Source organism: Stegastes partitus, unplaced genomic scaffold, assembly GCF_000690725.1.
Source record: "Stegastes partitus isolate 25-593 unplaced genomic scaffold, Stegastes_partitus-1.0.2 Scaffold3666, whole genome shotgun sequence".
Taxonomy (NCBI): Eukaryota; Metazoa; Chordata; class Actinopteri; family Pomacentridae; genus Stegastes; species Stegastes partitus.
Window position 1 is genome coordinate 1 of NW_007581397.1, and position 25,637 is coordinate 25,637.

A 25,637-nucleotide genomic window follows, 5' to 3' on the forward strand; every position below is an offset into this window, starting at 1 on the left:
AAAAGACTGAAATACAGCATTCGATCGTCACATTTTTCCACGTTAAACCCAATGATTTCATCTATACCGGTTGCTTTCTATGAACACAGTTTTGTATTTGCAGTACACACTATTTAAACATCAATACTGACGTTGAGGTCGTACGCCCATTATCTTGTTTGTATCAATCAATTCTCTATTACAGAAAATTACAGAAACTGGCTGAAAGCGGTGCATTTACTCAGTCATTAAGAGACATCATCAGTTTCCCCAGGAGGATTGATTGATTTGACTCATTACGTAGCGCAGTGGAAGCGGTCCACAGAACTACAATGATGATAAAAAATCTAATTGCCACCTCTGCATTCACATTGAGTAAAAGACTGTTAAACTAAATGGAGAGTGTTCGCCTCGTTCAATAAAGTCGAAAGTTATGTAGAGTTTTGGCTCATTAGTGCGTCTGCTTTTGAACTGAAGTTCTAACACATCTGTATGATATTTTTGCCCTCTGCAGCAACAGACAGAAGTCGTACAAGAGCTAGAGTACCAGATCAGCCTCCTCAACAATGAGAAGCAGAGCCTAGCAGAGCAGATCAAAAAACTGCAGAGGTAAGTGCAAGTTTGTGCTCAGGCACTGATCTGTATTGATGTAGACACAGTTTCCTTTATTCGTTGCAGTTGTATTTCATTTCAACAAGAACATTTGCCAATGATGCTGGGGGAAAATGAGAAGCATTCATAAAAATTTGAAAAGTTTTCAGTACTCCAGTCCACATTATTACCATAACTTTGACCAAAACTGGACCAGAATGGAAATTTCCCCTGAGCACCACTGCTGCATGAAATTACAGAGGAAAAAAAACTGCTCTGAAACTCCATGTCGAGCCTTTAATTGCCACCACCAGGGTTCCGACCAGTTTGCTTAACCACAATCCAGAACTGCTGAGGCATTTTACAGAACTGTTCTACTAATGCTTTTGGATAGTACTGGTTGAACAGTGGATTGTTTATTGATTTGCTGCTTCACTAATGTGAAATGTGTAGTCTTTCTATAACACACTTTTTCATTTTCTTGGCCTCACAGTGAGATTCAGACACTGAAGAGGACTGTCTCCTCCCCACCTCCGGCCACTCTGGACTTGGGTACCCAGAATACATTAAACCCCTCTTCCACTTCTACCGCCACCGCTTGCTCCACTGACCCTCTCTCTGTGGTATGTGGTCAGGTTGAATACGTAGTGCACAGACTTCTGTAAATGCATGCCAGTGATACACAGTATTAAAAGGGCCTGTGTTTTGCAATTGCAAAATTTTTGCAGAATCCCAGTTATTTGAACCACTAATCCTGACTTAATTTAGTCTAAACCTTCGCCTCCTACGGGATTATTGCGAAATTTTTGCAGACTCCTTGGTATTTGAACTTCTAATCCTAACTTAACTGGGTCTTATGCTTAGCCTCCTACAGATAATGGCCAGTATCTGGATATCAGAGGGGTTTCAGAAGCTGGTAATGACCCCACCTCTACTCAAAACACATCACAGTCCCACCCACCATCCCACAACAAGCTTAAGAGTCAGCCACCCGTCCAGTTTGATCAACCGAACAGGTGAGTGGATATTCAGGAATGTCAGACACTTGCAAAACTGAGAAATATGTAAATATTCAAAAAGATGTATGTGATCTAACAATTCTAAAAATTCTGCTTGTACTTCCTGCATGGGAATATGTAAATACACACTACTAAATAACAGTCCTATTATTAAAAATGTTGTGTTTGTTTGTATATTACTTGATGTTTATGGGTTCTGTATTAGATTTCCTGAGTTTAATGTTGCACAATTAAGGTAGCGTACATAAAATACAATGACATGAACTGTAGTTCCTAAATATGACCACTAGATGGCGATAGTTAACAGTCTATGTAACCACAATGCAGAAAATACAGCAGCTATTAGGTGAGTTACTGCCCTCTTGAGTTTAAAAAAAAAAAAAGGGTCTTGGTACTTGGTTAATTTTCACATAGTGCATAATGGGAAGTGAATTTAGATTTTTTATTTTGACTGAACACGTCTTCCCTCTGTCCCACTCGTGCTGTAGAACGTGGAGTGCGTCAACAGCTGGAATCAATGGATCGAATGAATGAATGCATGAATGAATGATAGTTCCTTTTTTTAAAATTCCAGAATGATGCACAGTTGGAAAAAATGACTGGTAAAATGCTGTTGGTCCCTTGGCTGTTGTTGAAAAGGTGTCAGTGCTGCTTTTTTAAAAATATGTTTTTATTCCACTGCCATAAATAGTAGTTACGTGAGTGAGTGGCGGCACTAAGCTCTTTGGCCGAGTGGCACAGTCAACTCCTGAATCATTCAATGGTCATGGCCCTCTCCAGAGTTCTGGTGAACACAGATTAAATGTCTCAGACTATCGTGACTGTTTTCGGTCTCTTGTTGTTTGTGGTGACTCAGGAAATTATCTCCGGCCTTCCTGCAAGCCTTGCTGTCCTTCTGCAGAATGTGTTCCGACAGCCGCCTGGGAGCAGAGGTCAGTGCCACTCTTTTCTTGTGTTTGTATATATAAAAAAGCTTAATTTAGGACAATCACAGTTCATAATGCCCCTCTCATTTCCAGGTGTCTCGTATAGCTGACAGCGAGGAGAGTGTGATGTTAATGCTGGGCCGCTGTCTTCCTCACATCGTCCCCAATGTGCTTCTTGCTAAACGAGAGGTAACCCCAACTCCTGCTGCTCCTCCCTCTTCCTCTTCTTCTCTCCCTCCCTGTATCCCCGTCATTATTGTCATCATCACAGGCTTCTTGTCTTAATGTCTAATAGATACACACACAGCAGCAAGGCTAAGCAGGGTAGAAATTCAGGAAGAGCAGCCTCAAGCATCATTGGGTAAAGGTGCAATGTGTGAAGTTATTTGTCAGTGTGTTTAACGGTGATATCTTTGCGAATGACTGTCAGGATGACATTAAGGTTCGTTCCACAATAAACAATCCCTCCTCAGTGCCAGATATATTCTCCGTAAACCTCGTGAAAAGTGAATTTTGCGTCAGAATTTATCTGAGAGGATAAACAAGTCTCTGCTTTCTGGTGGTGATTCACTCATGTCACCATCTGCTATTGTGAGAAATATTTAGCCCTGTTTGCTTTGAAAGAACACCACCCTTTTCTTGGTTTGTGCAAACTGCGTAGAGGCTGCCAGTCTGTTGGCAATGGTCTAATTGGTGTGATTAGTGGTTTGTTTCAGATAATTTATACGGAACAAAGAATGTCTCTAACCTAATGCTATGAAGCCGCACAGAGCACCTTTATCTTTGTTGCCTTTGAAGATTAAAAAAAGAATATGTGTAGCGTTAGTTTGGAAATTTGCAAGACAAAACAGATTTTCTTTACCTGCAAACCCCCAGCTGACTTGTGTCTATCTATTGATTGGGAATTTCACCTTCTTTTAAGATGGCGTTTGTCTTCACCAGTCATCATCATTCCCCTCCCCCCCCTTTGCTGTTTTTGTCCCCTACTCACATTTGCTGTCCTTTTTGCCTTCACTGGTTTTATTTTTATTCTTCTCTTTTCGTCTCACTCATTCTCTCACTCTCATGCATGCCTCTCTTCTAGAGAATGGTTGCGCACCTTTGCCAGGTGAGTCTTTCACGCACTCATCTGCATGGATCTCACATGACCTGTAGATCAGAATTGTGTAACTAATGCCCAGCTCCTTTAGCTACAACTGCTATCACTTAGGCTCTGACTTGCTCTTATTTTTTCTTTTAACTTTTACTCTTTTTTTCATTGTTTGCAATTGCTCTGTCATTTCTAAAAAGTGCAAATGATCGTTGTCTTATATTGTGCTGTCTCAGGAAAAATATAAAAACTGATTTGTAACTAAAATATAATCTAACATGCAAAATTAGCCTAAGGTAAGCAGTTTTAGCCTTACATGGGTTGTTATGTTTGTCTCTTCAATCCAGTGTATCTTTAGTCTTTACCCTATGCTAACTGGTCCCCTTTATGTTTTATTTGCTGCAGCTCTAATCATTCTAAATGCCTATGTGGCTGAGAAGTGGTTTTAATCAATCCTATACATTTTTGCTACCAATTTTCAAGATTTTTTTCAAACTATACAAATCCAAAGATTTTTTTAAAATCCTTGATATAAATTGTATTTTTTTTTCAAGTAACTTGACAAAATCTAAACCAGCTCGCTTGCTTTAAAAGGTGAAGCCAGCGATTATAATCCAATACATTTTTGTGTGCATTCTGTCTGTGCACTGAAAAAAAAAAAGTCCTATGTTTATGCACAGCTCTGGCTCTGTAAATGGGACACAAACAAAGTGGCTCAGGGCAATCAACACAACACCATTCCAGTGAGCCCCATGCATGTTTGTACACAGGATAGGGAGAGAGGGAGGGAGATTGGGGGGGTAGTGGAAACGAGCAGGATGGTAAACCATGCACCATGCTAACTATCTAAATATGCTAAGTAGCTAAATATCAACAACCGTGTTACCAAATCACAGACTCCACTTTCAACTGTTCGGGAGCGGAGGACTGTACTACGAAGCGAGATCAGTGGGTTAGCAAGGTATGTTGAGCCTAAAGGCAGAGTTTTTAGTGTCACGAAGGTGGCTCTCTTTTTACCTGGCTAGATCTCCATGGTAACTTACGCTGTGGAGCTAACCTGGTCAGGAGCAGGTTATGTTCAGAGTGTCGGATTTAAATTGGCGAGAAGAAACATCTCACTTTAATTAAATTGTTTCCTGACTTTTCTTTATGAGTGGTACAGATTCTCAGCTAAGGGTATGTGTTGTATCTGCAAATATGCTGCGTTGTGCGTGACTAATATCAATAAATGAAGTCGTATAGTTACAGTATCGCACACTGTACGCATCGTGTTGCCATGGGAACCCGACATGAATTTAACTGGCGATGCAGAAATCACATAAATACGTTTCTATGTTTGGCTCTGACTTGTTTTGAAGGCTGTTTACATTGCTGGTACTGCAGATGACAGAAAAAAGAGAAGAAAATTAATTATTCTGCTCGTATTTATTACCAGAGAATATTCAATCAATAACATTCATTTTGCTTTGATTTAGCCAAAAATTAAAATAATATCCTTCATTATGGGACTAATGACATATGGGTCGTTATGTCAGATCTAAATGCACTTCAATGAAGTTTAAAGGTGAATCGGTTTAATGTGCAGCTGTCAGAAGCAAGTGCCTGCATTGATTAGTAAAATGGATGTATTGCTTCATAGTATCTACCCCTCAGAGTAGCTGTTCATGATTTGAGTTCTAATTTCTTCTGAGGAGAGAAGGGAATGAGATTTGACCATAGATTAGGCATTAACAAGCAGTTACTCTTTGGAAGCTATAATGCCGACACCTGTACAGGTGTTCCATCAACTCATAACTGCTTGCATGAAATGTGTGTCTGTGTGTGTCCATGTACAATATGCTTGATTTTTTTATTTTTTTTTTTCACACAGTATTGAAACTTGATAAAACACAAAATGGAGTGCCCGAAAGAGGTAAATCTGGTTGGAGTAGCTCTCAGTCGGGCTGCTTTGCATATCGTCAGGGTTATGTATTTTTTTTCAACCACAGACGGTTATGGAGAACTTAATCTCTTTGCAAAATCTGGATAAACAAACTGCAGGGAGAGGTTGGCAAAAAAAAATAACGCAGCATAACATCGAGGCTTTAGGGTTCTTCTTGAGTGGTGTGGACTTTGTACCATGTCCGTTAGAGTCACCGTGCGTGACATTGTACACACACACACACACACACACGTACACACACAGCTGCTCACACGTCCATCTTGCAACTTGAAGCTTTCTAACCACCGCAAACCTGGAGACACACCTTCAGTTTTTTGAATGTGACACCCCCTTCAGAACAAAAGGTGTTTGACCTGAAACGGTAGTATTGTCCATTGAGACGCTGCCTGCCACCTGGCTGTATTATCAGACACTGTAAATCATTAAACATTGTGTTTTTCTTTAATACACAGGACAGCACTGTACTTTGATTTGCATTCTCTGTATGAACTATTTGTGTTTAATTTTTTTTTCCTTCAGTGAATTATTGTTCTTTTGTTGTAGCACTGTTTTCTGAACACCATTGCTGTGTACAGTAAAATGACAGTATAGGCTTTTCAAAGGGTTTCTCTATAATGACAGTAAATAAATGCTGTAATCATTGACTTCCTTTTTTCTACCGGCCAGAATAACTGTGATCTTTAACGAACTCCAGCAAGACAAAGAGCATTGATAGTTTTATCAAGATTGTTGGTATGACGCATGGCAGACAAGTTCTGGTGATGCTTTAATTGAATGCATGAGTCAACAGATGTTGAACAGAGACCATTCAGAGAAGAATAAACAGCAGACTTAGGGCTAAGACATAACAGAAGCCAAAAACTTGGAGTGTAATCAAGTACAGTTGAGGCTAATGGGTCTGTTATTAGTCTTGCAGACATATGGTCATAAAGTATTGGACAAATTAAAATGTTTTACCTTTATGTTGGCCTTTGGTGAAAAGTCAGTGGATCATTAAAGTTATGAGTATTAACCCTGAAGGGGAGATGGATGTGTTTGCAAGTTTACAGGAACCATGGATGTCTGTGCCAAACTTTCTGACTGTCCAACTTGTAGAGATATTTCACAATTATAGGTGAATATTTCAGCCTGGTAGTCGCACTAGAGAAGAAAGTCATTAGGATACATCCACATTTATGTGTTTATCACACTTGTTTTTTTTTTGTTTATATAAAAGGTATGTTAGGGTAGAGTTACATTAAAAATTCTGTACCATGTTGACTGCATGATGGAATATAATCAGTCTGAATGTCAATGCAAAAAGTCCCAGCACTCTATCACTAATAGCTGTGGAGATGTTTGAGTCTGAACCAAAGTGGCGGGCCAACAGGCACACATTGCTGTTTTCATAGCTATGTAACTGGCATGGCTGAAAAGGATAAAAAAGAATGGACACATGGACGAGAAGTCATTGTGTGGCATTGGATGCAGGCTCTCGTGCATGTCGGTCCATGCACTGGAATGTGTAGTAGTGCTACCCTTTAAAAAACAGCAACGGGCCTCCTGTCCCTGGCGTTCTGGCGTCATTCTGTCCACTCTACCTGCCCACAATGTTTACCCAGAACTGGTCAGATGTTTAACCTCCTGAAGGAGTCTTCACATCAGAAAGGCTGGAGTTCACACCGAAATAGAACAGGGTCATTGTGGTTTCTGGCTCTTCAGATGTGTGCTCTTTATGAATTCCTCTATTTGTTTTAAAAGGCCAGTGCTGTTGACTCTCCAGAATGTCTCTTGTGAAGATGTATAGTATTTTTGCAGGCCAGGACAGAAGATTATTAAATGAGATGGTTGAATTTGGCTGATTTTGGTCAATTTGCAGATTTTTGCCATTTTTTTGACGCTTGAACTGACTTTTCCCACATTGAACTCGGCATGTAACCACTTAAAATGACCCTCAGATACTTAAAAGTCATATTTTTACATTTTAATAGACGGCCAACATGGCACTGACTTCACAGGGTTGGTCCAGTTTTGAGTGAGTGACTCATCAAAGCCTATCTTTACCCAAGTCTCTCTGTTGGGTCCATCTGTCCGTCCAGTGTTGGGGTTTTGCTTGTTCTTCCAACACTTGGCAGGAAAGTACGATATCTTCCTGGAAAAAAAAAAAAAAAGAAAGAAAACAGAGTTTGAAAAAAAATATTTTTAACTCTGTATGCACTCTCTAATTTCGGTGTGTGTGGCGGGAATGTAGGGCTGACCGCAATTTGGCCATGGAGGCCCTGTATCAAGGGCAGCTGAGCTCTCTCCCCTCTGGTTGGAAGGCCCATGAACTCTGCCTGAACTCTGGGATAGAGCTCAGTTTTAGCACAAGAAACTACTGCATTCAGTATGTGTGTGTCTGTCTATATACATGGGTGTGTGCATGCAGTATTAAAACTTCCAAAGTATGTGGCTTGAACTTTATGTGTGTAACCCAAAATCCAAATCAGTCAAGGTATAACACCAACAAGGCATTGAAGGTAAGCATGTTCTCTCCAGTGTTGACGGGCTCCTGTTGGTTTTCAAAGGTGACCCCACTGTGTATTTTTCTCCCTGTGTGACTTGCCCATTTTTCTCTCCTCTTTTTTAATAAAAACCTTCTCCTCTTCTCCTGTTCCTGCTACTCCTTAGAGTTACAGGCCTGCTTGACTGCTACCAGCCATCCTTTCCCTTTGTGTTGTGACCATAATTACCCTCTGTTTTGGCAAAGCGAAACTGATGCCAGCTCTTTCCGTCTCTCTCTGTCTTCTTCTCTACTTCAGGAGTTGATTCCTCTCATCCTGTGTACCGCCTGCCTACACCCAGAGCCTAAAGAGAGAGACCAGCTCCTTCACATCCTTTTCAACCTAATCAAGAGACCGGATGATGAGCAGAGGTGTGTGTATAGACAGGACAATGTGCAAATATCTTTTATTATACCAATTGACCCCATACCCAGAAATAATTTAGACCCAAAAACAAGGAGGCAAATTGAGTTTATCCAGCAGTGATTTCTAATATTTATTTACATTTGTGTATGTTTTCTAAGACAAATGATCTTGACGGGCTGTGTTGCGTTTGCGAGACACGTGGGTCCCACGCGGGTGGAGGCTGAGCTACTTCCTCAGTGCTGGGAACAGGTACGGTACAGCGCTGCAGTGGGCCTTTCTTAATGTGCTACCACTGAGTTTCATATATATATATTTTTCCGTTCATAAATTTATAGATACTGCATAATTTAAGAACTGTGTTGTCTTTTTTCCCTTTCTGAATTCCAAGTTGAATTTTAAATCCATGTATTAAGTGTTGAACTGTTGACAGATTTTGGATTATTCCGCATACAGTTTCCAATAAGTCTAAACATTCATACTTGTCATTTGTGATTTCTTTTATATGTGTTTTTTCCAGAGTTTAATGTGACACTATTTCCTCTTTCTGAGCCACAATTTCTTATGTATTTCTGTACAAAGAACAGGAGGATTAATATTAATTATTGCTATTTCTGTTGGTAATTTGTTTCACTTTGTCACTCATATAAAGAGATTTTACAATTCAGAGGTAAAATTCTGCTAAAAAACGCTAATTTCTAATTAAAATATAAACAATTTATACAAAGGAAATCTCAGCTGAGTGTCGATTTTAGTGAGAAGATTCATTCAGTGTTTAATTTTTTCCTCTGATTCCGAAAAGTCCTGTCATTACCTCCATGGTGTCCCTGACTTAAATGTGATAGCAGTTTTGTTTTCATTGCCACCTGTGTCATCGCATGCAACACAATTACGATCAACAAAATCTACTGCCATGGCAACGGCAGCTCCCAGCAGTTTGGAGGCTGAGAATCTGGGTAGAAAGACAAATAGCGGTTTCCACAGGGTCAGCATGTTGACGATTCTTGACTTGTTTCCATTCCATGGCGGCTGCACTCCCGTCTGCTTCTCCCTTCTTTTTAACTTCTGTTCCTCTATTTCTTTCAACATTTCCTTCTCTATATTTGTCCTCTGCAGATTAACCACAAATATCCAGAGAGGAGGTTGTTGGTGGCAGAGTCCTGTGGAGCCTTAGCACCTTACCTGCCTGTAAGAACGTATTGTGCACACAGAATTTAAAAACTATAATCGTCCATGAGTATACTGTAAATGAACAAAATCCAGATGAATTTTCTGTTTCTCTCTGTCTTGCTTTGTGTCTCTGCAGAAGGAGATTCGTAGCTCCCTGGTGTTGTCCATGTTGCAGCAGATGCTTGCTGAGGACAAGGCTGACATGGTCAGGGAGGCTGTGGTCAAGAGTCTGGGGATTATCATGGGTTACATAGATGACCCTGACAAGTACTCCCAGGTATGTGTATTTGGAGTGGAACATCAGGACTGTTTCTTTAAAACACCCTGTAGTTATCTGTCACTATTGCTGCAGGATTTTGCACCAGCCAAAACACTGGTTCTGTCTTATTCCAGGGTTTTGAGTTGATGCTGCTGTCTCTTGGGGACCCATCAGAGCGGGTGGTCAGTGCAGTCCACCAGGTCTTCATTCCTGCCTTTGCTGCCTGGACCACAGAGCTGGGCACTCTGCACACTTCACTTATCCCTTCTCTATTAGCGCGTATAGAGAAGCTACTTAATGTAAAGGACTTTTCATGCTCTTTAACCTCATTCATTTCAATGACTATGTTGGCGCCATGCATATAGTTACCATCTCGTCTTTTCATACTGCTTGCTACCTCTTTCTGTAGCAGGGAGAACACGGTCTGGATGAACACAAGCTCCACGTTTTCCTGTCAGCCCTTCAGTCTCTCATCCCTCCTCTGTTTGCCGTGGTGCTGCAGAATGCACCTTTCACCAGCAGAGCCAAACTCCACGGAGACATACCTGCAATAGAAGGTTGGATCACTATGCAATGATTTTATTTATTTATTTTTTAAATTCTTTAAGTAGCACATTAACTGAGTTTCTACTGTGGTTCCTGTACCTTTGGTCCTGCAGTGACCCGGTTCCCCAGGCCAGCTTCTCCTCTCCAGGATGTGGCAACTATCATCGGCAGCAGGGAGATGCTAAGTGCTCTACTGCTACTCTATGACCACCAGCTAGAGCATGAAGGAACCACTGGCTGGGACAGTCTGCTCTGGGTGGTCAACCAACTGTAAGAAATACGCACACACATACACACAAAGTGAGGTTTCCATTACTTCAGAGGACATTACTTTGGCTTATATTCATTTTTTCTAGAGACTTAAAATAACTTTAACCATAACCACTACTTCCCTAACCCTAAACCCAACCTTTCCCTTAACTTAAACCAAGTCTTCATACTAAAATTTGATGATTGATGCAATGAGGACTTCCCTAAAGGGAGTCCCTGTCCCCAGAAGGGAGGCAGGTCCTCACAGTGTGAGTGTGTAAACAGATGAAACAAATTTCTGTTCCCATAACATGAATAATACAAACACAAACACACTCTCTCACATACACACAGATACACATACTTAAAGACACATACATATTAACAGTTTACAATTTACTGAAGAAGATAAAGACATGTATGTGCCACGCAGTAATACTGATTTCCATCTGTCTGCTCTTCCTCCAGCCTGCCTCAGCTCATAGAGATTGTGGGTCGCATTAATGTGACATCATCAACCTGCGTACACGAGTTCTCACGCTTTTTCTGGCGGTTCTGTCGCACATTTGGAAAGATTTTCACCAACACTAAGGTAGGGGCTTGTTACAATGTAGTATTCCCCAAAGGATACCACAACGGTTTGGTCTTAATTGGTGCTCTTAACCCTCTGAACCCCATGCAGTTTCTAGCCGTTTTTGCTACAGTCACATTTTCACTCATTGTGGTCTCATTTTTCACTACAATGTAATGGCCCACACCTCTATGGAAGCAGCACCACCACTGCGAAGAGCAAATACAATTCCCAAATGTGTTTTGTGCAGTATAGCATAGTTATAAAGCCACAAATTATACAAAAGTAAAAATGGGAGCTCTACATACTATATATAATACTTTAATTTTTAATTTCTCTCCATCCATGTCTCCTATCTGTGTAAACACAACCTGTAGATCAGCACAGCTCTGCCAAAAATGCCTAAATTTGTCCGTCATAATTTTGCCAGTTTTGTTTTTCATTCAACATGCCTTTCAAACATACCTTTGGGTTTGCAAATGTAGAGCCTTAAACTTGAAGTAGTTTTCCTCACTTTAGCTTCTCCACCTGAATATGGACATATTTATTAACAATACTGAATTGTGTCTAAATATGAAGTGTCAAATTTGTACTACCTTGAAAAAAATAAATCCTGAAATCAAACAAAAATAAATGTATATCATATCATGTACACTATTACTTGCTTAAGACTTTATGATGCAGTGCTTTCACTTTTTCTCCTGTGATGGTAAATGTATAAATTATTGTTGTGCGTCACTATCAGTCAGTGATGCAAAATGATGAGTATTTGCGTGTAAAAAAATGTATGTACTTATAGCTCAGCAGTAATATAAAGGGGAAAATAAATGATTTTAAACACATGCATATTAGGGTTTAATTTCAGAGGCGGTCTTCTTGTTTATCTGGTCATTAAAGGTGTCTCTCAAAAATTCATGCGAGTTGGTTTAAAATAGTGTCTTACAGTAAATGTTAGTGAAATGTATAAAGGAAGTGATGGCATTTAATTTATCTTCATGACTTTTTCAGGTTAAACCACAGTTCCAAGAGATTCTCCGACTGTCTGAAGAAAATGTTGGTAAGGGCACTTTTGATGTAGTGTTGCCTGAAGTGTTTTAAGGTTTTCTCAGCCCTCTCTAGAGAATGTTGATAGGTGGAGTTCAGACACTGACACTGTTGATGTAAACAAGCTATTTGGAGTCACTTATGGGTGTTCCCCTTTTTCTTTTTTAAATTCCGGACATGTTTTTGTGATTATAAAGAGGTGCTTGGTCTCATCTGGCTGCCAAGTGATTTAGCTTTGGTATTGTGGCCATTTATGAAATGTGTTTTGTATTGAGACATAGTCGGTGTTGAGGTCATCGTGGCCCTTATATAGCCATTGTCCCTTTCAGTAGATTTTTGTAAAACCACAATAATATAATGTATGCCGAGCCCACACTGTTGCAGACATACTAATGTGCAGCACAGTATGTTAGACTGAAATGCCCCTCATCATGTCCTCTCTGTGTATTTTTTCTATTGCCCTGATTAATTAAGCGAGAAAAAACAAACAACATGCAGACAAATGAAAAACCAGTTTTTATATTTCCTATAAGAACAGATTTTTATGTCTATTCCTTTGACCTATTTTGTTCTTGCTTTATTCTTCTGCCAGATGCTTCAGCAGGGAACGGCATTCTCACCAAAGCCACAGTCCCCATCTATGCCACTGGAGTGCTGACATGTTATAACCAGGTAACTTAATAGCAGTTCAAGTAGTTGACTTTTGAGGAGTCAAGCCTTTTGATGTTTTTTTTTGTGCATCTTGCAGTACCTATCACAGTTAGTCATTAAAGTAATTTCCGTAATGCTGTAATTTATGGGTCCCATATTTTCCACATTTCCTAAACATTAGATTATATTAACCTGGAAATTATTAGATATTTTCATGAAAAGCCTGAGCAATTTAGTGATGTTTGTAGGGAAAGTGGAGACAGGGTAGCTGCTCTACTACCAGCTTGTTATGTTCAAGTTTTTTAAAGAAAAATCTAAGCAATTATGTATTAAGTAAGCAAAAAAATACTTCATAAACTGAATCCAATGTGCATCTGAGTTGGCTGGAAAGATTAATACAAATTTTCAATTTGTTTAGACAGAAAATTCATCACACACTCAGTTATTTTATAGATCTGATCTAATGGAAGTATGTGTGTAAGTATGGCTGTTAACTAAATGTTATTGCATGAGTCATGTTTTATTTGTGTTTCATTTAACACAAAACTTAGGAATCCAGCTGCACTGGAAACCAGTTAGCAGCTTAAAGGTCAATTCAAGAAATATGTACCAATCACTAAATGACTCTATAATGTAAGGCAACTTAAAATAAAGAATGAAGACTCGCACTACAGGATTTTTGGGAAACTCAGTTTCATTTAGTTTCTGAACTATTGTTAACTTTCTTACCACATCATTTCTGAGGGATTGTTTTTTTGAAGAACTGGAATTTGACTTATGTTTGCTTAAGTTGCTTTCTTAACTAACACTGTCTCGGTGTCCCTTATAAGTAGTACCAAACTGAATATGACATTCTTGAAAGTTTCCCTGTAATTATCAGCTAAATATCTGCAAACGTTTAGGAAATGATGAGGAACATTTAAAGGAAATGAGCTGTAGAAAACAGAACCCTGAAAGTACAGCATTGCCCTAAGTTTTTCTATATAGTTAAATGACATGCTAAGCAGTTTTTTGGACCCTTGTCCTCTCTTGTATATTGTAGTACGAAGAGTGTGTACCAAATTGTACTTTGGGTTATTGTCCATTGTCATGAGGGAAAATCCACTCCAAAATACATCAAGTTACCACATATTTTTGTTTTGATTTTAGGTTCACAAAATAATTCAGCAGTTGCAAAACACACTGGAGCACGGGAGTGCTGTATTTTGTGTTAACTTTCAACACAATGTGTCAACAAAAAATGCTTGGAGCAGTCCAACTCAACCCATGTTCAGAAATAACAAAAAAACACGTCCCACAGCTCACTGACTGAACAGCAAAAAATTGTGGATTTTGTTGATATTAAAATGCAAATGTGAATGTATATGTTATGCTGTTGTTTCTCTAAAGGAGGAGGATCGCAAGCTGTTGGTGGGTTTCCTGGAGGATGTTATGACAACCCTCTCTCTGTCCCATGCACCTCTCGACAGCCTGAAGGCCTCCTTTGTGGAGCTGGGGTGAGATACGCACACATAGATTTAATCTTTTTTGGCTTGTGGCGGAAGATATCCCCACGTTTAAAAATAGGCCTGACACGTTTTCTTTATGTATCGTGTGAATGAATTACCTCGCAGTGTGAAAGTTAGTTGATGGTCATCAGTTACCACAATATTTATGTTTTTTTCCTCTATTTCAGTGCCAACCCAGTCTACCATGAACTGCTGCTGACCGTTCTGTGGTACGGGGTGGTCCATACGTCCGCTCTGGTCCGGTGTACTGCAGCACGGATGTTTGAGGTACAAAGCAGACACACAAACACACGGATAGCGTATTGAATAAATCCCAGTTGTTTAGGTTTCTGCTAAAAATACAGCACTGTTGATACATTTGCTCTTTTGCAAAATGTAAGAATAAATGACTGACTCTTCTACTAAGTATATTCTTGTACAACTTATTGTAACAAACCTGCACAATTATAGACAACATGAACATCTGTTATTTCTTGTTTGTTGTGATTTTAGCTATTTTTGATACCCTATTAAAGCATCTTAAGTTTGTTATACGATGATTGTAAGCTGTTCTAAATGTAATTATAATTACTGATGTATTAAGGAAAAAGGAATTTGTGCAGTTATACATACTAGTACAGTCCTACTATATAGATACTATTTTCATGTTTACCTATTTGCTGTACATGTGCTAGCTCTGCTTGCTGTTGCCGCTGTTAAACATGCATTATAATATTAAGCTATTCTGTCTTTTGAATGTGAGTGAAGACTGCAGCTATAGCTTACTTGCCCACTGGTTCCAACTGTATGGCTAGACCCTCCTGGAGTTAACATCAGACCTTTCACTGTGCACTCGTCTCTGAAGTAATTACATAAATATCTGCTCCGCATCAGCTAAAGACTGCAGCCAGTGACCTGAAAGTACTGCATGGTCAAAGGAGTTGAAGGCCTGTTCATTTTCAGTATTGTTGGAAAGTATAATTTGATCAGAAATGTTTTCTCATGATTTTTTTTTTTTTTTTTTTTTACTGTTTTCACTATTTTAGCTCTTGTGGAAACATAATACTACTATTATTTTTTTTAAAGAAGACAAAAGCTTCTCTGTTTTCTTTCTTGCTGTTCTTTTCAACTGATTGTATCCATTTTAAGCCAAGTCAACAGTTCAGGCCAAATCCAGGAGAAACATGAGATGTGTGCACACTGTAGGTCAAATGTTAGGACGAGGCTCTAGGTATAGCACTGGAACATACGATGATCTATACCCGGGGGAGGAGGAGTGGTAGGCTGTATTCATGTCCCCTCTGTTCTGTGCAGTATTTGCCCTTCCCCAAAACACCTCACTGTCACCATTCCATAGTGTATAGCTGTCCACCATTGTCAAAACTGTGGATTGAAAGGTGGTCCTCTACCACAGATGCCAGATCAAATGAGCATTCTCTACTATTACATATGTTAAAAGTGACTGACATAATCTGATCTGGAGTATGTGGAAAGAGCCCACAGTTTCCTGCTCACCTTACTGTAACAGTACTTGTGCAGTTTAGCTATGTTGGCTTCGCCATGTCTTCTGCATACCTGCGAGTGCATGAGTGTGTGTTTGTGTGCGTGACTGTGTGTGTGCACACACTTGCTTGATACATGCAGTGCCGCTCCGTGCCTTGCAGCTATGGTTCTTGTCATTGTATATCACTTTCTTCCTATCTTTTTGTGTTTTTTTTTTTTTTCTTTTTCCCTTCCCTCTTTGTTTTGCTTTTTTTTTTTCTTTTCTTTTCTCTCTATCTATTGGCGGTGTTGCTCGCTCTTGTCCCAATGCCCCGCCCACCTCTGTGACATCACGGCTGGCTCTGTCCAATCCGATCAGCTGCTGGTGAAGGGGGTGAATGAGACGCTGGTAGCTCAGAGAGTGGTGCCGGCTCTCATCACACTGTCCTCCGACCCTGAAATGTAAGTGGAACAACAACAACAACAACAACAACAACAGTAAACCGCGCCGCGTCTCTCTCCCCCTTCTCTTTGCCGCCTAAGAACTATCACACTAGTCTGTACCTGCCAGGAGCAAATTCAAGGCATTGCAAATTTAGCACAAAACAAACTGTTACGACCATATCATAGACTTTGATCTCGATTTATTTCATTTAAATTTCAGGTTCTCATATTGATTGACTAAGATATTTGTCTGTCATCTACAGTGGTATCTAAATGTTTTAGTAGTTTGGAGTGGCTCCTGCGTAGGTTTAGGCTGTGCTATGGGGTGGTTCTTCAGCACAGCCCCTGTTAACACTAACATTGTGCATGTCGGCATCATCAACCTGCAACACTAACTCATGCCAGCTCTCATCGCCTCATCAGTCCACAACACTAACCAGTCCTCTGCCAGACTGGTGCGTGTACATCGTCTACATGTGACAACAATCCCAGCATGCTCATCTGTAAACCGTCCCTCCCTCCCTCCTCCTCCTCCTCCTCTTCCTCCCTACCCCACTTCGTTGAAGCAGGGCCGATCCTCCTGGCTGACTCGCCTACTAGTGATTTATTATCACCCCGTCTTTCTCAGTTTATCCTGTCACTCTTTTTTTTTTCTCTATCTCTCCTATATTTTCACTTCTGTCTCTACCTCTTTCTGTCACCTCTCTCTCTCTGTGCTCCCTCTTTGATTTCCCTCTCTCCTCCTGTCTCTGTCCCCTCCCACCATGCCTCTCCCTCTCTCTCATCCTGCTGTGTGATGGGTTTGCAGTTGGTTCTCCGAGGCATGAGTGAGGCATTAGTAGATCGCCGGGCGGCTCCAGCCCTTATAACTCTGTGCAGTGGGCCTGAATTGTGAGTCAATCGACACAAGAAAACCTCTCTGTAAACATTGTCATTTTGTGGGCTGCATCCTTACAGTGTAAAACATTGTCTTTCTATAAATCTGTCTCGCTGAGCTTCAATGGACACTTAGAGAACTTTGATGTGATGCCAGAACCGTACGTCTTAATATTTGGCTGATGTGGCAGCTTCTTTAACAGCCACAAAATTTCAGTGGAAGAGGACTTAAGAGTCTAAAGTCACTGGCCTTTCTTCTTCCATTGTGTCTTGAGCATACGCTGATATAAAGCCAGTGAGCCACAGTAACTGGATGATTACTTAAATCTAATCTCGTTCAGTTCTTTGTCTTTTCGTATAAACAAAGGACAATCTTCGTAGCCATCTCTTGACAGTAGTTCAAAGCATTTTTGGCTTAGATGTCTGTGATGAGACACAATGGTGAAATTTGTGGCATCACTGTTGGAATGTAGCCCTTTTCATCTTATCATTCTCTGTATTCAGATACAAAAGTTAAGGGGTACATATACTTGTCCCCAACTTGAACACTAAACACGTATATATATATATTTAATTTTGATGTATGTTTCTAGTTTTTTGTAACCTTTAAATTTGATATCCCTCACGTATCTTGCTGTGTCTAAAATCAGCAAAGTTTTTACTCCAACAATCCTTCGTTGGCCCATGTATGTCTTTTGAGCTTTCCTGGTCCTACTGACAGCGGAATGATTATCTAATATCGCTCTAACAACACCCCATTAACCTTGCCTAATGCAGTTCATTTCAATCATTGATTATTGTGAGTTGTTTTTATTATCAGATTTGTATTTTTATAACAGATTTGGAGTTAGGCAATCCTTTCTAGTGAGCCCATTGTCTATGCATTGTAGCTTTTAATTTTTAGTCAGCTCAAGAGTGGTAAATATTTAATATGAAGTGTTAGTTATAAAATGGCACACATTGATTTAGATTGAACATGTCAAATTGGGTCAAATATTATTTACAAATTGTTGTTGTTTTTGTGTTAGAATCTAAGAAAATTGGTTCTAATTTCCATCTTTATATCCTTTGTGGGTCATGGTCTCCCAGATATGTGGCAGTCACTGTCCTAAATCGATCACTAGTGATCAAATGGTCACCACTGTAATGGACCAGTCAGAAATAAACTCACTTGGTCAGCAAAGCAGTGTCAGTAAAATACTGTTGGCATTGATAGGTCCTGCAGCACTGACAGTTAATTTTGTCTGAATTTCACTGCCTCTGGTCATGTAATAGGTCTAAATTGGCCGTACAGTAAGCACTTCTGTTGTAACTGTGGTTAGCAGCATGTCATTACTATATAATTACTATATTTGGACCAAACCTACACAACGTGTTAACCAAAATAGTCCAATTTCTTTGTGGTTTTTGTATAAATGCTATACTAGATGTGCCACTGTAATAGAAAATCTGTACAAATATGTAATTTAAGTCAATATTGGAATCCGTTAGCTGCAATGCTTAAAAAATCTAAAACTGGTCCAGGAAACCTGAATGGTGCTTCCCTACTGAACACATACCCAAAGCCATCTGAGTTGCTTTGATGTGGTTTAAATGGAACAATCTGGAAAATCACACATTTTGAAATATATCAGATAACAATTTGCAGATAATGTTTGACTCATTCTGATTGTGGCGTGAAGACACGCTACTGGAAAAATTCAGGAATTCTTCAAACAGTGATGCGGTGACTACGAATGGTCAAAGCATTGTCTTGCTTTCCTGCTGTTTTTAGCTCAGTGAGGATATCCACTATTCCTGCCTTTGGTACCATCATGGAGACCGTCACACAAAAAGAGGTAGGAGTTTAACTGGAAAACTGCTCACTTGCCTAATATGCAGATGATGAATCAATCAGTATAAAGCATTTGAAAATACTTTGCTTGTGTGTGTGTGTGTTTAGCTGCTGGAGCGTGTTAAGATGCAGCTGGCATCATTCCTGGAAGACCCTCAGTACCAGGATCAGCACTCTTTGCACATGGAGATCATCAGGACGTTTGGGAGGGTTGGACCGAACGCAGAGCCACGCTTCAGAGACGAGTGTATGGAAAACACACACAAATGCAATAAAAAATACTGAATCATGTTTCCTTTTTGTCTAACTCTGTGCACTTAACCTTGTTGTTTGTATTTGTAGTCGTGCTGCCACACCTTCACAAGCTCGCGTTGGCTAACAACAGCCAGGCAACGGAGAGCAAGAGGATTGACATTGCCACCCAGCTGTTCGAGGCCTACAGCGCCCTCTCCTGCTGCTGTATCCTTCCATAGGTCGTGGTTTGTGTAAATTGGGCCGTATGCAGGACGGCCTGGATTTATATTCTTGATAGCGACTTTTGTTTGTAGTCTTAATCGTGACTTTATATATATTTGTATTAGAAAACTTAAGAGGAAACATTTATAGTCCACTTATTGTAAGAGGTCACCACACTCATACTTTTATATCTGCTCTTATGTATTTCCAAAGGATTTACTAGAAGTCTGTGTCAAGGTTGGCTACAGTTCAGGGTTAGCTGTCATAACACTGAGTCAGTGGGAAGACCAATTGAATAACCGGTCAAACGCTAGCTACACCGGTCAGATGTGCTTCTGAATGCGCCTGTAACTGTGTGCTGGTACGTATCAGCGCAGCCCCGGTGCCTGAGTGTATGGTTCACTGTGTGCGTTGGCAGAGTTTGCCTGTCATTTGGCAGGAGGAGAAAGGAAAAATAAGCTGCCTCCATTTTGGGGCTAGAGGTAATTACAGGGTTGGTTAAGCAAAGGAAAGGATGAGAGAGGGAGAAAGCGTGTGAGAGGAGGAAAGGACTGAACATCAAGTCCAATCCTTAGGAACACTTCCCAGGACAAGACTCACGTTTACATTAACTCTGCTCCTTCTCTACCGTCCTTCTCCTCTGTGATTCTTTCCCCCCCTCTTACCATTTCTCACCCTTTTTTTTTTTTTCTTCTCTGCTTCGTCCTTCCTCCGTCAACGCTACCCCACCCAGGTCCAACTCACGTACACACAGACAGAGGACAGCTGGTTTGAGGTTCATTCCTGTGGATTTTTGTCAGGCTGTGATTTCACAGTGCAGTAGTGTCCAGGAGGTATAGCCCTAACCTCAGAGGCTTCGCCTCCCACTGCACTTCTTTCTCTTGTAATCAGTGTGACAAGCTCTGAAACTGTACGCTCCCATCTCCAAAAATATAGATTTGTTCGCCACTTGTGCCATATAGCTCCACTGGACTTGACAGGTGGCAGAACACATGCAGTCCTGGACTTTGCCTAAAATTTCAGCTTGTCTCAACCTATTTTGGTGGCAGATGGGTGGAGTGGAGCTTTCGACAGCACAGTAATGAAGAACATTTTTAAAATCAAAGGAAAATATTTGAAATTCAGTTGTGGTTTATTTTGTTCATTTTTTTAATCACTGACAGGTTTCTGTAATTTTTTTGAATTCTCCTGAAGTAAACCCCTCCCGTCTGCTCATTCCTGGAAGCCCCATCCAAACAGTAATAGTGACTGTCTGACCTTGGAAACAACAGTTCCTTAGTTAACATGTCTATATGTGTAGCAAGAAAAACAGGAAAGTCTGACTAGATAAATATTTTTTTTTTTTACATGAGGTTGAGGGTTGTTACAATTTACAAAATGCATTTTCTATGAAAACACTTTTGTTACAGTGTCCATCAACAGTTTAAAAAAAATGCCCTTTTCAGTTACAGATAGTTTGTTTGTGCTGTCTTTTTACTTACATTTTAAATATCCTGTGGCTTTAACCCACTGAACACCAAGCAGCTTCTGGGTGTTTTTAACTCCTGACACTGCAACATGAAGTCCTGAACCTCTATGAAAACAGTACAACCATGATCAGAAGTAGATTGAACTCAGAAATGTCTTCTGTGCAGTATGACATATTTATCATGCCAACAATTATTTCTTTTAAATGAAACTTGAACTTGCAATTCTGATTACAATACTTTTCAGACTGTCATGGTCACAGCCAAGTCACTATTGGCTCCATGGTTGCAGTAAGGATTTTATTTTTTTTTTAGTTTTTCTTTTACAAAACCTGGTGCAAGCAGTTTATTCTGAGTGAATCTTTAAATGAGAATTGTCGAGTGATTTTGATCATATTTCACAATTTTAAGCTTGGATTTGCTTATATTTGGGACAAAATTGCACATCACATGTGAGTATTTTAAAGAAAATTCTTTCTGATTTTACAGTTGTTTTTTTTTTTTTTTAGATTTGTGCATTGGAGCTTGGATTATAACATCCTGGGATCTTGATTTCTTGATTGAACATTAATGCACTTACTCATGGTGCCTTTGTTCTTGTGTTTCGGCGCACTAGTTTTAAAAAAAATTCCTACCCTTAACTTCCTGTGCAGTCATTTCCGAGGAGGTGATGGTCAACCATTTCCTGCCTGGCCTCAGGTGTCTGCGCGCCGACATGGAGCAGCTCTCTCCCGAGCACGAGGTCGGGAGACACACAAACACTCATACATTACAGGGGGATTTCATGTTTTTATCAGACACCGGCTCTGGCACTGCACATTCATTCATAAAAGCAAGTGCATTATCTCATCTGCGTGCTCATGCTCTGATGGCCCAGACTGCTACTCCCATGGAATTCCACGCAGTGAAGACAATAAAGGCAGACAGTGTGACTCTTTACCTCTTTCTCAGATACACTCATAGACACACACCTACCATATTTATTTGTGTCTCAGAATCTCACGCGATGCATTTCATGTGAGCATTTTCCCAAGGTGACTAACGATCAGCAGACTAGTTTCCACTCTGCACATCCACTCTGTCTGTTCTAAGGCTTTTATTCATATTTTAAAACATAAAAAATACATACAAAGTCTTTATTGTGTCATGTTGGTGACACCTGCGTCGTACCACTCCAGTACATTTGAACACGCTGTTAACACACCAGCTAAATCTGTTTCTGTCTTTCACAGGTTATTCTAAGTTCCATGATCAAAGAGTGTGAAATCAAGGTGGAAAACAGAGGAATGTCAGACGCACAAGGGTGAGAACCATCACACAGTCACATTAACATCATCCATTCTTGTGAAAGAAAAATATTGGTTGTTATTGCGTGAGATGGCTACGTGAGCGACGGCAGTCTGAAGTGTTCCTACTGTGTGGAAAGGGGTCACTGAACAGTTCTGGGACTCGGCCTGTATTGTGGGTTTATTCCCCACGAGGAGAGCATATAAGAGTGTTGGAACCACACTCATTATGTGGGTATCTTCACAGAGAGAGAAAGGAGAAAATGAGTTGTTTTGTTAAAGCTAAGAAAGCTGGGACACCGGCCATGTTGCTTTTAAGAGATGTTTCTCCCATCTTGTTAATGCCTCTTTGGCGCTTAATAAAAAGAAAAGTATGTGCATATGGATATTAAAAAAATGTGTCCATGTGCTTAGTTTTGGGTGTGTGTCCCTCCCAAGCCTCCAGAGAAGCTCTGATGTTATAATTTTTGTGCTCAGAGATTTCAGTTCCTCTTTCATTTTCAAGTCTGTATTCAATTTCTCTCTCTCTGTAATTGATGACTTGGTTCATTATTTTCGCCAACATGCATCTTTAACGAACTTCCTTGGCATGCGGTATCGAAACCATGACATTTTCTGCTTAACAGTAGCTTAGTGAATTCCCTGTCAAAAAGACTTTCTAAAGTAGTATCCCACAACATAGGTGGTTCTACCTACTGTATGTATCACTGAGATCTGATGGTAGAAGTCTCCATACTCACGTGCTTCTTAAGGCTTAGGAAGCTTTCTTTGGAAATGCATAAAAAATCATTTGGTTCACAGGAAGACTGTGGCCTTCCACTGTAAGACATGAGTCATTTTGATAACAAATTCTTGAGTTGTTGTCAAATACCAGTGTAGATCTGGAAGCCATGTGCTACTTTTTAACCAGTCAACCGAGTCTGAACTTCCTACAGTACATTCGTTGACTCTCGTGTGCTGTTAAGATTTAACGTCCGTCCCTCTGTTGAGCAATGCAGCAGCTTGGCAGAGAGCTGTAACTTCTCCACAATATCAGCCTGAATCCCAGCTAACTCAAAAGAGGAACTTGTGAAGCCGTTAGACTGTAAAAATCAGGAGGGGCTGTATTGCCAAACAGCATTCTCTCCCTAAAGAAGTAGAGTAAAGGCTGAAGTGAGGTCACATCATTGAAGATTGTGTAGGTTGGTGGCCGCTGTTGTGATTTTGTTTTTGTTTTTCTCAGAAAATATGACCAAAAAAAGTTTGACATTGCGTCACGTTCTGCGATTTCTGCCCCCTTTTTTTGTCCATAGCTCGATGTCCATTGCATCCAGTTTGGTGGGTGAGGATGCCAAGACCAAGTTCCTGAGTAAGATGGGTCAGCTGACCACCTCTGGCGCTATGTTGGCCAACGTCTTCCAGAGAAAGAAGTAACCGCAAAACTGACCGATCGCAATTAACTGACGAACCCCTGTGGTCTTTGGGAGCATTTCATTTTGCTGGAAAAAGCATCGGGTCGGCTTAAAGTAGGAGAAAGTGTATAGTTTGATCAATTTGAAGGAATGAGGGTTTGCTGAAAGTTGTGTCGATTTCAAATCTTCAGAGCAGCAGGACTACCTGCTACTTAAAGGTGAACAGCAATGGGGTTTTTTTCGTTTGATTTTTTACAGTGAAGGCTTCTGAGGTTTTTCCCCTCTGCTCATTTTTCCTCTCCTTAATTCTTAATCATGACGAAAGCATTGTCAAGGGATCTGCTTTTACGAGTCAATGTAAAACGTTGTAATTTCAGACAGAGAGGAGAGAGAGAGAGGGGAACAAAACTGAACAGTGTCATCCAACGCGACGGCAAGGAATTTGTTACCTGGACATTTCTGGACTTGAAAGTACCACAAGAATTTGATTTTCAGAAGAGCTTCATTCATCTTGTAGGAGACGAAAAACTTGCGCTGGATTTCCTGTAGAATTTTAACGGGCACCATTTTGGATGAAAAGGTTCCACAGCATTTGCATTAACTTGCAAATGAAATTACACTGAAGGTTTGAACCACAAAATGGCAGCGCATCTGTTCGGAATGCCTTGTACGGCGCGTCTGTACGGCTCAGAAGTATCGCCTACTTGAAACTATAAAAAAATTGTCTTGCCTTTATTTCTTCAAAGTCTGTCTCTGGTTTTTGTTTTGATAGCGTCTATTTTATAACTTATTTATGTCTTAATGAAGGAAAAGAAACATACTTTATTCCAACTTCCAAAGAAATTTGCACTTCACTTTAATGTTTTGTTCTTTATTATATATATTTTTTTGTTTTAATTCAGAGTCTTATACATAAAGATTATCACTACTGTTAATGAGGACGTGTTTTTTTGTTGTTGTTTATGTTTTGGCAATGTGAAGTTGAAGAGAACACTGATCATAATTATTCCTTCTCTGTCCGTTGCATCTTGTCTCTCAGTGTTGCAGTGTCTCTGATAATTGTACTTATTTTTTTTTTCTAAAGTGGGTATTTGGTTATATTTTTTCGTTGTTGTTCTTTTTGGATATGCTCTAAGAGAAACAGTAAATAACTGTATCATACACTGAACTGAAGGGGATGGTACTCATTATGTATATTTGAAATTCGTGTCCTGGTGTAATAAAAGATGGAGGTCAGTTGTGTACTTGAACGTGCTTTTGGACTTTTTTCGCCACGAGTAATGAACAGAACAGCTACACTTTGGCTAGCGGTTCAAAGTGTCGACAGGTGTTGAAGGCTGTAAAACAAAGTCATTTCACTGAAAAACACACACTCCTACTGTCTCCCTTTGATGTGCGGCATGTTCCGCTTAGTGCAACAAACCAAAGTCCATCTTATGGGGCATTCCCAACAACTTAACCCCCCAAAAAATGCAGTAATAAAACCTCTGATCCGCCGTCCAGATTACACTAGCTCTCAATCTGTGCTGTTGTTCAAAAAATTATGACCCACTATTCATAACGTAGTAAACTTGAATGATCCACACTGTGTGCACCTCTCTATAGGAATTTAAACAGAGCAGTTAATCTTGCAAACAGGGTTTTGACTGACGTGTAGAGGAATCGGTTACATTGATTTGTGTTGAAAATGGAAAAAAAAAAAGGTCATGCGCGCCTGTTGAGCCGGCCTTATTTAGCGATTGAATATAGTGCGAGTTAGCCAACACTGATAAAGAAGAGTATTTGCATAATTCGGCTAATGTTCAACCACTTTCGCTGATAACCGACCAGGTGGACAAATAATTGATTCATGCTGAAGAGGGGCACAGCTTGTGTGTGTTGTCCCATTCCTTTATGGGCGTGCCTGTGTGTTACTGTGTCTAAAGATATGTGCATGCAGAGACAGATGCCTGATACGTGTGAACTGCATTTAGGGTATATGCAAGTATAAGCA

At 40.1% G+C, this 25,637-nt stretch overlaps 1 protein-coding gene across 1 annotated transcript; it reads left to right on the plus strand.

The window, feature by feature from the left end:
- Positions 1-493: 493 nt before the first annotated feature.
- Positions 494-24,894, plus strand: relch (RAB11 binding and LisH domain, coiled-coil and HEAT repeat containing; the record flags this gene model as incomplete). Its single annotated transcript, XM_008306469.1, has 25 exons — positions 494-588; positions 1,064-1,193; positions 1,435-1,586; positions 2,446-2,521; positions 2,609-2,704; positions 3,600-3,623; positions 8,328-8,440; positions 8,594-8,684; positions 9,549-9,620; positions 9,739-9,879; positions 9,996-10,160; positions 10,271-10,418; positions 10,521-10,677; positions 11,125-11,248; positions 12,236-12,284; positions 12,864-12,943; positions 14,312-14,418; positions 14,598-14,697; positions 16,271-16,353; positions 18,986-19,049; positions 19,154-19,292; positions 19,388-19,504; positions 21,621-21,709; positions 22,200-22,270; positions 23,546-24,894. Coding segments are annotated over 25 exons (2,604 nt in total), but the record flags the coding sequence as incomplete, so codon positions are not given.
- Between the last annotated feature and the right edge of the window lie 743 nt (positions 24,895-25,637).